The sequence below is a fragment of the Eleutherodactylus coqui genome, chromosome 5, assembly GCF_035609145.1.
Source record: "Eleutherodactylus coqui strain aEleCoq1 chromosome 5, aEleCoq1.hap1, whole genome shotgun sequence".
NCBI classification, from domain to species: Eukaryota; Metazoa; Chordata; class Amphibia; order Anura; family Eleutherodactylidae; genus Eleutherodactylus; species Eleutherodactylus coqui.
Genome location: NC_089841.1, coordinates 218,449,468 through 218,463,342, shown reverse-complemented (window position 1 = coordinate 218,463,342; position 13,875 = coordinate 218,449,468). Strand labels below are relative to the sequence as shown.

The 13,875-nt window shown below is 40.4% G+C and overlaps 1 protein-coding gene across 2 annotated transcripts in view; it reads left to right on the top strand.

Moving 5' to 3' along the window:
* Positions 1 to 13,875, top strand: part of GLIS3 (GLIS family zinc finger 3) — a 294,182-nt gene that overhangs the window by 223,738 nt on the left and 56,569 nt on the right. For both annotated transcript variants that reach the window (XM_066604233.1, XM_066604234.1), the window contains one exon: positions 4,001 to 4,151. In XM_066604233.1, the coding sequence (XP_066460330.1) occupies positions 4,001 to 4,151 (151 nt within the window). The remainder of the gene's footprint in view (positions 1 to 4,000; positions 4,152 to 13,875) is intronic.

Genomic DNA, 13,875 nt, shown 5'->3' with positions numbered 1-13,875 from the left:
CTGCATTATTAACAGATCCAAAATGCCAATTTTTCGGGATCTATCTCACATGTGAACATCAGGCCAATGCCATTGACATTTGAACTAGGCACAAACTCCCTGAATAGACCCTCTGGTCAATTGCACAAGACCAATGTATCATCTATAAAGCGGCCCTAATACGTAATATGAGACACCATCTAACCTCGCCATCTATAAAGATTTTAGTCTCCTCCCACCAGCCCAAGAACACAGTGTATGTGGGAGTACAGGGACTTCCCATCAATCTGTCTCCGAGCTGATGCTACAATTTTGGCTTGAATAAAAAGTAGTTCTGAAGTAGAATGAACTCCAGTAATTTAATATTTTCTCATTATGCAGCCTACACTGAACACCAGTCAATTGTAGAAGAACCCCCACCTGCAATAAGACCCCAATATTGGGAAATGCTCCTGTTAAGTACCCCCACATCACTAAATCCACAATTTTTCTTAACAAATCTATGGTGTCTTGCAAGTAAAATGGCAGAACAGTTACAAAGGATCATAATACATCTATGTAGATGCTAAAGTTCTGAGTCAAAGAGTCAACACTGGCGACAATTAGTCATCCCCCTAGGAGATGCATACACTTATGAATTTTAGCTAAGGAATAGAACGTCATGCCTAGATATAAGGTGTTCAAGCCCCTCTATCAATAATGTCTCCAATCACTGGCGTAACTATAGGGGATGCAGAGGATGCGGTCGCACCCGGGCCCAGGAGCCTTAGGGGGCCCATAAGGCCTCTCTTCTCTATATGGGGAGGCCAGTACTATGAATAAAGCATTATAGTTGGGGGCCCTGTTACAGGTTTTCCATTGGGGCCTAGAAGCTGTAAGTTACGCCTCTGTCTCTAATTCATCCCTGTCAGGTGAGAGGGTAATATTCTATAGTAGGTCCGGACATTGGGTGGTCTGTGGCACCTTTTCCAGTACTTCGTAAGATCCAACAAAATGAGATTTCTGCCTTTGTCAGATGGTTGGTTTATATATTACTGTCAGATGTGATTCCAATGTGATTCAGGGCCCTTAATTCATCCTTATTGAAATTATTTCTCACACTACTATTCAGTCCCAGTGCAACAACTTTTGTAAAGATCTTAATGGCCGACGTCACCTTAAGGGGTGGCATTGTAATACCAGTAAAGGGACCAGAGCCTGCACTATCCTCTCCTTCTTCCAATAACTCAGCCAATATCCTCATATTGCCCAAATGTTTCAATGGCACACCTAAATAAATGAATATACTTTACCCAATCAACAGCTGAAACCTATGCCAGCTGGTGTAGGTTTCACACTGGTCACAGAGGTGCCACTGGACACACCAAATTATATACCTCTCCTTCCACATTGTATATCCCCCCCCCCCCCCCCCCCACAGTCTGAAGCTGCCCTAAGTAACGGGCAGCAGTTCATCATTGCCTATGATACTAAAGACCTATAGGGCTCACTCACACCAGCGTATTTTGAGTGTGTAATACACAGTATGCAGCAAATACGCTTGTAGCATGCGTATTCAATGCATATTTGACTCCCCCATATACTATAGTGGGCATATTACGCACCAAAATAGAACATACTGAGTTTTTTTTTAAGGCATGTTAAAAATTCAGGTCTGAATGGCCCAATGTAAATCAATGGAGTTTTAATACTGTGACAATCGAGGTAGATGCACCAATTGTTATAAGAGGCTCGGGCCTCTAATTACATTTAGCACATCTTGGGCTGCACCACTTTCTGACATCTATGGCAGGTAAAACATGCTACCGATCTGTGCTATAATTTATACCAATTTCTGGCATAAATATGGGTGAATTTGACTGGTTTTGGGTGACTCTGCATCCTCCAACCAAGTCCTGTCCATTTTTTTCAAAAGTGTCAAGGGTGGCGTTAAAAGTAGAAAAGTTGTAAATCTTTGCACAAGTGGGACTTTCAAAAACATTTGCAATTTTTTAGCGCCAGAATTCTGGGGTAAAATGGTTTCTGAATTTTCCCCCATAACTTCATATCTCTTGCAGCCACAATTTCCATTAAATCAGTTGAGTTCCATTATTGGGGACTTTTCACATGGGACAGAATAGTCCGCGGGATGCAGTGCAGATGCAGATTATTAATTAGTGTGGATCTTGTTGCATCTTGACCTGCAGAATGCCTTCTGTGGGATGTCTTGAGGAATTTATTGCATTTTTTCCTCACACACTTTAAATGTGGAGTTCCATCTCCTGTATGTTAGAAATCTGCAATAACAATTCTGCAAGATCTCCATAATTCCACAGAAGAAAGCTTTTCTGCTGTGTAGTTTATTCTTGCGGCTGTGAAGTAAAACACGCGGTATACTTACGGTCTTTAGCTTCGGAGCCCTTTTAGACTAGCTGATTTATTGATTGAATGAGCAAGTGACATCACCGCTAGCGCATTCGCTCTCGGGCAACCTGTTTAGACAGGCAGATATGTGGTAGGCTCGTTCAAGCGAGAATTGTTCAGACTTGTGCAGTCTTTGACATTCGCTGTATGAGTGACTGAGAGGGAGCTGGTTAAACCAAACGACAGGCGAACGAGCCAATAATAATTTTTATGCCTGCATGAAATGAATGATGTACGAAAAGTGAACAATTATCATTTGTCATTCAGCCATTGGCAACGTTTAGACTGAATGATTATTGGTTATTTTCTCTCATATTAACAATTTTTAACGATAAACATTCCGTCTAGATGCAAGAAAATATAGAGAATAATTGTCTTCTCGGCAGGCAGAGATGGTACAGGCTCTAGCTAGTCATATGCTGCGGCGCTGATGCAGAGTTTGATTGCAAACACAGCATAGAGAAAGAGAAAGCAAGGAGAAACATAAAAATCAAGATGGTGCCTGAGAAGTAGCAGACAAGAGGCTGCACTGCATAGAAGTGACTGTAATATACATAGGAGACATCCAAAGTGTGACAGGCAATCAAGTGAGGGTGGCAGGAATGAAAAAAAAATGTTATAGGCCCTTTACTTGAACATATTTACATGTGCAATACACCAAGAATAAAACCCATTGATTTTAATGCGTTTATTCTCGTCACTCTTTCTTGTGTGCCCCCAAAAAATGCAGCCTGTTCTATTTTTGCGCCCATTTGCAGACCAACTGTCCCCATAGAAGTCTAGTGCTCACTCGATACTCACATGCGCAATTCCGCTGGGAAAAGAACACATCTAGAACTCATTAGGCTAAATAATCTTTAAAGTCACATCGGGGAAGGCGTCCCGCGACCATGTCAACTGGCCCTATGTGCCCAAAAAATACAGTAATATGCGCAAAAATCGGTGCAAAATCGCATCATTCAGTATTACATGAGCGTTTTCGCACATATGCTTCTGTGAAGGGGCCCTTAAGTACATGTGACATTCCCTTTAACCTAGTGAGTTACAATGGTTCACAAAAATGAATTAAAGCTGAACTGAGCTCCGTTAAATGGGTACATTGGGCCATAATGCTCAGTAGACGCGACTGCAGAATGATATAACACCATCAGACCTCCAAGTACGCTTCTGCTACTCACGTTCTAGTTAGGTATGCGTATGCTGACATGCAGCTTACCATGTAGTCACTGATCGATAACACAAGGCCAGCTACAGATTTTGGACTGAAGCCAGATATGATGACTTTGGTAATTCTTGAGCTACAGGACTACTCTATAAAGTATGCAAATCTTTCCCAACATGTTGGGTTCCCGGAGAACACGTGCAACTGATTTCATGATGAATACCCATTACAGCTGATAGCAGTAAAACGTAAGGCTTGCTAGGTAATCGGAAACAGGCGTCTTTAGTTGTGTGAAGGGAAAACATATGGATTTCATAGAACTACTTCTTTACCATGGAAAATAAATTATCGCTAATTACCAAGACTCATGCGAGCTTTTACTGATTGGAATACACTGGTGTCACCATTTTATTTCCAAACTAACAGGTGATATCTATTTTTTTCTTTCTTCTATAGTTGCGACCAAGGACGGAACTCGACCAAGAAATCCTGAATGATTGCCTCACTATTCAGCCTATTCAGCCTCTTCAGCCAGCATCACCACCGCAGGATCCTGCAGAAAATACGATAGGAAGGTCTCCCGCTCCGGGGCATGATGTCTTTCAAGGTATCACATAACAATTCTCTTAATATATTGAGTTGATAGAAGTCGAGTGATCTCTAAGGTCATTGCTTATCATTTGCGGAAAGATGGCTCAGTGGTTAAAATTATTACCTTGGTTCTTGGTTTGGATGCAACCAGTGACATCTGCATAGGGATTCTGTCTGTCTTGGTGTGGGGTTCCTCGGTTGTCCTTCCCACGCTTTAATAACACATTGATGAAGGTTTCGTATGAAATTGGCACAAGCCTGAGATTGGGAAATTGTTACCTCCCAGATCAGCCCCTTGTTCCCAGCCTCTGCACTGTGGAGTACAGATTTGTCCTTCTTACTCTCCTCTGGGCTGCATATGTTCATATATTTGTGACATGAAATTATATGCTTTTCAAAACATGGTTTTGTGTCATGGTACACATGCAGCAAAGTTTATCATGACTTGTAATGCATTATGATAACTTTTTGTGCTGATTAGTTAACCCTTTCAATTACTTTAGAAAGGCTTTTCTTGTATTAAGATAAGAGAACAATTATTTTTTATTGGCTTAAGATCACTTTCTGCAACAAGTTGAAATCTGCTACATCTATATCTCTATTCTATATGTTGCCATCCAGTGGTTGCCACGTGAATTACATGGGTTTTGCTAGCATATCACGATATTGTGTTGATGTACTGCATGTTAACGAGAAATGATAGCCCTTAACCAAATTAGAGATGGATACATCAGTATGTCAGTGCTATACAAGCAATGGGGATAAATAATTTTGGTAGTTTTCAATGTATTCTTTCAGACCTCTCCTTGATATAGATCTGCCTAAAACTCTATTGACACTAAATTATTATACCCCCATCAGAGGAGTTATACCTGTTCTGTACTAAACTAGAAACCTACGTGTTAGAATTCCTCCTTCATCACTCTAGACGTACCAGTTATAGAAGTGTTGCTATATACAAGTGCTCTCTTGCATCTTTCTAACTATTGGCGTTATGCAGAATTACAGTTGCACCATTTACTCAGTATAGGATTTTAGGCAAGCAACAAAACAAACAAGGTATGTGCTTAGGCCAGCATTGTTAGGGAGTAAGCTGAAAATGGTCCAATTATGGTATAATCTGCAAGATTGCCAGTTCTGAGCATTTATAGTTACAATATATGAAATGGTCAGAAGCAGAAAATTAGTGAGGATTTCCACATTCATTCGAATACATAGATTCCTGTTGTGGGCGGAGCCATATTTGCAGGGAGGAGGTTTGGCCTCTTTAGTTGTTACTTTTCGGTTAACTTCTCAGCAACTTTGTAATTTATAGGTCATACTGTCACAACCAATATGGCTGCATTTCCTTTTGTCACTTTAGCATAAATGGCCACCACAAACAGAAAAATGGCCATATCTTTGTGTATAGAATAAACAAATACTGTCCTTTTGGATTCTCCTTAATGTAATACGAAAGTTTAAAGGCCTTTGCAAAACATGCAGACTGATACTTTTTCCCACATCACTGGTGTAAAGGAGAACCCTGACAATGGGTACTGAAGCTCTGGTTTGTTCATTTGGTGTTTATCATCAGTAAGCTCTACGTTTCTTTTTCATCTTGTAAGACATATTCACTCATGGGCCTGGGGTGAACTTTTACTAATCTTTATTTTTTAACATACCCCATACAGAATAGACGTAAAGAATAAAACTAAATTTTATTTGAATAGTTTAAAAGATCAGGGCACATATGTAGAAGGGCATACTTATTTTATTAACATAGTATACTTTATTTTTATGCTTTCTTTTTTTAGTCCTAATAGGGAACTTGAAACTTGCGAGCATTGGGTCTCTTATATCATATACTGCAATACTTCAATATATGGTATTTCTGCTGGCATTCTATTAGGACAGGCCTTTGGAAGGCCTTAGGCTGCCATGAGAATCCTGAAATATTGCAGTATATGGTATAAGTGATCAAAAAATAGCAAGTTCAAGTCCCCTAAAAAAAGAATAAGTGTAAAATAAAGTTTATTATAAAAAATAAAGGATACTAAAATATACCAAAAAAATACCTTTTTCCTATATTTATAATTTAAAAAAAATCAAAACACAACAAAAACATATTTGGTACCGCTGCTTACGTAAAAATCCAGTCTATCAAAATAATGGATTATTTATCCTGCATGGTAAACATCAGCAGGAAAAAATGCACCATGCCAAAATTGTGTCTTTTTTGGTCACTGTCTCCAAGAAAAAAAATTTCTAAAAAGTTGTATATACTCCAAAATGGTACCAATTGAAACCACAGGTCGTCCCACAAAGCGCAAGCACTCACAAAACCCCATCAATGGAAATATAAAAATGTTATGGCAGTCAGAAGAAAAGGACAGAAAATTATATATATATATATAATATATTTTTTTTTTTTTTCAAAAAGATATTTTATTTTTTAAAAGTAGTACAGCAAAAATAAATACATAATTTGGTATAATCATACCGACCCACAGAATAAAATTATGTCATTTATGGAGCAGTTTGTAAGCCGTAAAAACAATGCCCCCGCAAATATGGCAAAATTGTGGGGGATTTTCCATTCCACCCAGCATAGAAATTTTGTAAAGTTTTTTAGTACATTATATGGTACATTAAATAGAACCAACCAAAAAAATACAACTCATCCCACATAAAAACAGTCCCTCTGACAGCTACAATGACAAACAAGTCAAAGAGGTCTGATTTTTTGAAAATGGGAAGGAAAAACTGAAATTAAGGGTTTAAAAATGAAAGCTGAGCTCTGATTGGTTGCTTTGGGAAACAAGGCAAAAGAATGTATCAAAGGTTTTGGGCTAAGAATTAGTGTAGTCAGGCTGGACACGGCTGCACTTAGAAATGTCTCTCACATAATTAAAAACATAACTCTCCTAAACGGGGGCTGAACTAGCAAATCAATTGTTAAATAACCTAGTGTAGAATTCTAAGACCCCCTTTACACGGGACGACCTATCGGATACAGATGCTCATCTGGTCCTCACAGCAATGATTCTTGCTGTGCCTTTACACAGGAGCGATCATCGCTCAGTGATTGCAGGCGGAGCTTGCCGGGGAGCATTTCGGCACGCCCATTTCCATTGACAGGCAGTCGTTCATAATTGAATGATGGCCTCCTGTTTACATGGGCCGATCGTTGTTCTGTTTTTATGCATGCATAAACTGAAGGACAAATGATAAGCAAACAGATACTGTCCGCCATTGTTCGATCTTTCAGATTCTCGCTGGATCGCCGGGAACCTGAACAATTTATCTGCCTTTGTAAAAGGGCCCTTAGTTAATAAAAAAGAAGTCCCCTACTGAGGGCTTAGAGCGGAGAGCAGCTATATAAAGAGCTACTCATCTCTGGAGCAGGCGGTTTGTCTATGCATTATACAGACCGCCCACTGATGGGCATTATGTAATGCTTCATTTCCCCTGTGGTGGCACAGCAGAGAAGCTGAATACTTACTGCCTGGTTCTTCCACAGATTATACCTAAGCTCTGGGGATCTCCGCAGCCGGATACCCTTTATGAGCCTCGTGTGGCGCAGAGTGTTAAGGCAGCAGAAATGCAGTCCTAGGCTCTTGCTCATGACCTGAAGGTTGCAAGTTCAATCCCCAAATGGTTCAGGTAGCCAGCTCAAGATTGACTCAGCCTTCCATCCTTCCAAGGTTGGTAAAATGAGTACCCAGCTTAGTGGGGGGGTAATAAATAAATTACTTGAAAGCGCTGCAGAATAAGTTAGCGCTATACAATTAACAAGATTTATTTATTTTTTAATCATCACGTGGGGGTTTTACCAAAAAGGATTGTCCAAAATGGACACCCCCTTTATAGTGTTTCTTAATCTAACTTTAACTGTAGTTTTTTATTCTTCAAAATGATATTCTACAAAATAATTTTTTTTATTACTGGGGTGTACCAATTTCTAAGGAACTGTACCAATTTCTAAGGAACTGAGACTGACAGACCTGTGCTCACATTCAGTATATATGTAATACAGAGGAGCCTACGTTGGCGGTACAATTGATGCTTTCTTCATAAACACAGTAATTCGAAGCTATTTTGATTGATCCTTGAAGCAAGAGTCCAGAATGGTTCGTGCTGTGCGGATTATCCACATAGTAGTCCAGCGTGCTTAACACTATTTATACTGGTTGATAAGAATGTTATTTGTGAAAGGAAAAATGCTAGTTTTAGGCTGAAAATGCATTGTTCGTTCCAACAAAGCAGGTTTTACCAATTGTAACCATGTGTTTAAAAATTGGAATCATGTACATTGTAGTGGAAGTGGATGAAGAGTGAAGATGGGGCCCATATGTAATCTAGAAAAGCAGAGAAGTCTCCTCCGCAGCTTCTGGGCAGTGGCTCAGTAGGCCATACGGGCGGACAGTTTGCATCCAGCAGAGGCCATGTGCGGCATATTTGTTTTGTAATCAGAGACACAAACCTGGACAAAGGTTTCATTTATTAAGAAATTTTGCCCCGCAGGAAGACTATAAATCACCCAACAGAAGAATATCTGTGCTTGTGAGTGATCTGGAATTCATACGTGCATTCAAAGTCATAAAAGCGAGCAACGGAGCAAGTTAGCTATGAAGGCACTGGTAATAACAGTTTACGAGTGGTTAAAGCTTTTCATCAGTTAGGCATCAAATGGGAGGAATATACATTTTATGGTCGTTACAACATCGGAAAATCTAAATTTATGGGGTTTTTATTTCCAAAGGGTCAATGAACAAAATAGTTGCCATTCTAGAATGAAATATGAAGAACTGGTCTGACGTAACAGCTGAGATGCAGAACATTTACATTGTCTGTTGCTACAAGCTTTCTTATGGGATGTGGTACGTCAGTAGTTTTATAGCAAAAAGTTAAAAAATAGAAAAAAAAGAAACAAATACATAAAACTCTGTGAAACTAACATGTGATTTAGGCTGGTATTGGCATGGCGACGGTCCTTCCATTTGTCTTTTGCACAAACTGAAGAAAGAAATGGTTAGAAATCTAATTGGTAATTGGTACGGTACCCTGTCAGGTCAGAATCTGTTGTGCTGGCTTGGTGTTAACTGTTCTTTATGGATGTTTTTAGTGTTTTACTGAATGCAGAATTTTATACAGTAAGGAAATAATTCATGTAATAATGTAGCGGTGGATGGAGCAGAGCCAGGTTTGTCAGATGTAGCAAAGCTGTGTATGTCATTTGGTAAAGCTCATTGCAAGAATTGTTAATATGTGGATTTACATAGAACTGCATCAATATCTACGGCATTGCGATGAGCTAATGAAATGGTCCGTGCAGATGTTCTTCCCTCATTTCTGAGAAACACGTATTTTTTCATTGCTTGATAAATTGCTTCTTTGAGAACTGTTTCCTACCTTATTATCTGAGTGTGCCCAGATTTCTTAAAACTAATCAGAAAGTTACATTGTAATAAAGGCTGAAATTAGATTAAAAATGTGATTGTTCTCAGTAAGAGAAACCAAGTAATTTTGTAGATGTGATACCTTTTAATGGCTAACAAAAATACATGATGCTAATGCGAGCTTTCAAAACTACTCAGGCTTAAGTGGAATAGATCCGAAGAGGCATGCATATATATATACACACATAGGTAAAAAGGCACAGACATGGATGTGATTAATTTGCACTTAAAAGGATACTATAACAGGATGGGTAGAGAAATAAAAACATACTTAAATAGTCCAATGATAAAGATGTGAAGGTTTTAGATTAAAAAGTAACAGGTAGAAATGAGAAATTTGTAGATAGTTGTAGATTAGAGATGAGCGAGCATACTCGCTAAGGCTAACTACTCAAGTGAGTAGTGCCTTATGCGAGTACCTGCCCGCTCGTCTCTAAAGATTCGGTGCCCGCGAGGGAGACCAGTGAGTTGCGGGAGGAGTGGGGGGGAGAGAGTGAGAGAGATATTTCCCCCCCCTTCCTCCCCCACCGCTCCCCGCCCACCGCCGGCACCCAAATCTTTAGAGACGAGCGGGCAGGTACTCGCATAAGGCACATGCTTACGCTGCTTTCTCATTTGCGCTCAGGGATTCCTCTTTCCTGCTCAAAAGGTAAATCCTCTGGCCAAACCAATCCATCTTATGATGGAACCGAACAGACCCCATTGACTATAATGGGGTCCGTTTGGTTTCCGCTCCGCTGCCCAGCACGCAGCGCTCTTCCTTCTGCTATTTTGTGTCAGATCTGCGATGGATCCTCCAAATGGAAATTCCAGCACAGATGTGAAAGCAGCCTTAGCTCAGCTGTAAATTCAGTACATTTTTGCTATACCGTAACACATATTGCAAACATGCTAAAGTCACGTCATGTGAGAGTTTTATTACGCATGCCTGTATGAGAGAACAATCCTCTTAAAAGATCAGATGGAATTTGCATAAAATTTATGACGAACAATATAGTAAAACGAAGAAAAAAATATTTGACATATATCAGCAATTTTTCTTTTCGTTTTTCAATTATTGCTTGTGATGAGCTATATGTTGATAATGGAATATTCCATGCACCACATTTATGAGATATCCATACTGAATATAAGAAATACCTTTTAATCATCAGAGTGTTTGTCCATTGGGGCCGGGACGAGACGAGGAGAGTTCTAGATCCCCTTGTTGTTGCCCTGAAGCCAAGCCAAAGTGGGAGAAAATGGCTGTCCATATCAGCTATGCAAGTCACTCTCCATGGGCTCCTATGGGTACTTAAGTGTATGTGTAGCATACCTCAATATAATGCAGTCACCATATATTAGATACCAGTTCTACGCAGTGATAGTGATTACTGTACAGTTACCTTCAATTATCACAAGTTACAGCTTTTTTGATTGGTGATGTCCCCTTTTCTTCTTCCAGACTTTCACCAGTCACAACTCATCTCTGCACACTCTTGCCATCCTGCCACTACCCACAATGCCCTCTCAGTGCCTCCCTAGTTCTAGTGCCCCCCTCTATGACTCCACAAGTAATAGTATGACCTGTGTATCCCCAGAAAGTGTCCCCCTCTGTTGCCTCTCTTAGTTATAGTGTCCCCCTTTCTTGGCCCACCTAGTATAGTTTCACCTTTGTTGCACCAGTAATAGTGTTCCGGTTTCACCCCCTAAACCTCCTGCCCACTAGTAAGAATCTTCTTCATCCTCACAGTCAAACTGCTGAGCCTGATGCTGGCTGTGAACTCTGAGCATCATCCGACCCCTCCTCCAGTCTCCTGCGCACTCTATTTTCTTAGCAGGAGGGACGAGTTGGATGTTGCTCAGAGCGCTCCGGCGTCGGGCTCGGTAGTGTGATTTTGTGAGCATGACGAAGATTCTTACTGATAGCTGGAAGTTTAAGAGCGGAAGCTAGAGTTTCAGAGGGTGGGATAGGGAGGTGGGCCATTCAGCCGCAGGTCCAGTAGCAGTCCTGTGGTCTGCCTCTACTGCAAGCACACCACTCTGTGCCAGATACAGTGTCAGGCGACACTGCCGCTACCCACCTTGCTTACCTGCTGCTGTAGTCGCTGGACTATGTGCGCAACCAATTGCGTTGGGGCCTGCAGCAAAGACTGCATCCTGCTTTGAGGGGTCAAGGTTGAAAACCGGGGTACCCCAGGTGCTGCCTCCTCAGTTAGCCCAAAGCCAAATGGTGTGTGGCGATGTGAATCCACATCCACCTGCCTGATATACAGATTATGATGATATATTATAATTTCTCAAGCATGTCCACTCTTCTATTTAGATAATGAGACTGTACACTAATAAGTCATAATAGTATTTTCACTAATTGCTCACTTGTTATGACCCTCTACAGCTCTCCCACCTATACAATACTATATATGCAAATTAAAATATCTTGCTTCAAGCTCATTTGATTAAGGAATCACTTGTTCCTCTTCTCATACACCATATTTATATACATTTTCCTCGCCACCAAAGTTCAAAGACATCAATTATTTTCCTCACAGTAAAGAACACTTGAAACAGACTTGAACAACTTTACTAAGTCTTTCATCATTGTTCTGCCAGTCTGGGTTTCCATTTTCTGATGGTGCTGTGGTTTCTTGATTATTGCATAGGTTCCTTAAGAGAACTCAGAGATAGTAGTTGACTACTCTGCTGTCGTCAGTGAAACAAAAGTGTCTCGTCTTCGTCTTCCTTCGCTTTTTCCAGGCATCCTGCTATCCAGCTCCTGACAGTATCTCCTGTTCCTAAATTCATGATGTGTGTCTGTTTTTATGTCCTTCTGGTGGTTTTGCTGCCATTTCTTTTAATCTATCTTTGGAGCTAGCACATTCATTGGTGTATGTTGCAATCTATTGCAGGCAATGTTCAGGCTTCTTGTTTAGTAGGTAATATATAGTATTTATTAAAAGCTGATTAGTGATAAATCTGTTTTCCCGGCTTCCAACCCCTATTAGACTATGACAGTGTCTTACTACTTAAATAAAATGCTTTGTTGCAGAGGCGTAACTTGAAGCTCCTGGGCCCCAATGCAAAACCTGTAACAGGGCCCCCAACTATAATGCTTTATTCATAGTACTGGGCTCCCTATGTGGAGAGGAGAGGCCTTATGGGCCCACTAAGGCTCCGGGGCCTGGGTGCAACAGCATCCCCTATACTTACAGCAGTTCTTTGTTGTCCTTGTCTAAAACTGTCCTAAACAAGACCATTTTGCTTCACTTTAGGGTACATGTATACACTGTGGCTGATCCTCAGTAGTTGCATGCACATTACTGCAAATGGCCGAATTGCAAATTGTCTTGGCAGTTGAAATAATGGCGCATCTTGGTGCATTCTGGCAATCAGCAACCCACCCCGAATGTGGTTACCAAGGATCAGTCAGCCGCTGTGTGTAAAGGCACCGTAACGATTAAGATATAAGTAGTACCAACTTCACGATTGCTTTTTTGATTTGATACATTGTAGATTCTAAACTCTGATTGGGATTCAGATTCATTTGAAGCGGTGGATGAATTCTCTATTTTGGGGCAACTTCTCTAGATGGCCAGAAAACTATTTCAGCTGTTTTATACGGAGCGGCTGTACTTACTGTATATAGTAGTATTGCGTAGTTCTCAAGTAGTATGTTAGTATTAGGGAGAATTCTATTTTCTGCAAAAAGCTTATTCTTTGTATAATGAGAAGTTGTGGTAAACCTACACCTCCTACATCGATTTCTCAAGATTTCTGCTTTTCTATGGTCATGTGATAACATACAGCTGCAGGACTGACAACAGTGCATTAGAAACCTGCCTTGTAACATGCCAAGCACCTACAAACTTTCAACTGTTTGCAAAAACAGCAACTAATATAACACGTGGTTTCTCCAAATGCAACACAAAAGGCAATTCTAATGCTTGCTGCTATCTCAGAATTATTTAACCCCTTCATGACAAACGCCTTCAATACTTGGAATTAACCAATAAGAAAAAAATGCATACACCAAAATATTGAAAAAAAATAAAATGTAAAAAAAACCCATTAAAAACAGATACGAATGCTGCAGGATAAACGACTAACTAGATCAGGGGTGTCAAACTCATTTTCACCGAGGGCCACATCAGCCTTATGGCTACCTTCAAAGGGCCGATTCTAATTGTAAGACAGTAAAGTAAAAGTAAACCCCACAGTGGCCCGATTGGTAATAAGGTTCCCCATAGTGGCCAGTGACGCACGCCATTCTGCGCATACACACGCACGCCATTCTGCGCATACACGCGCACGCCATTCTGC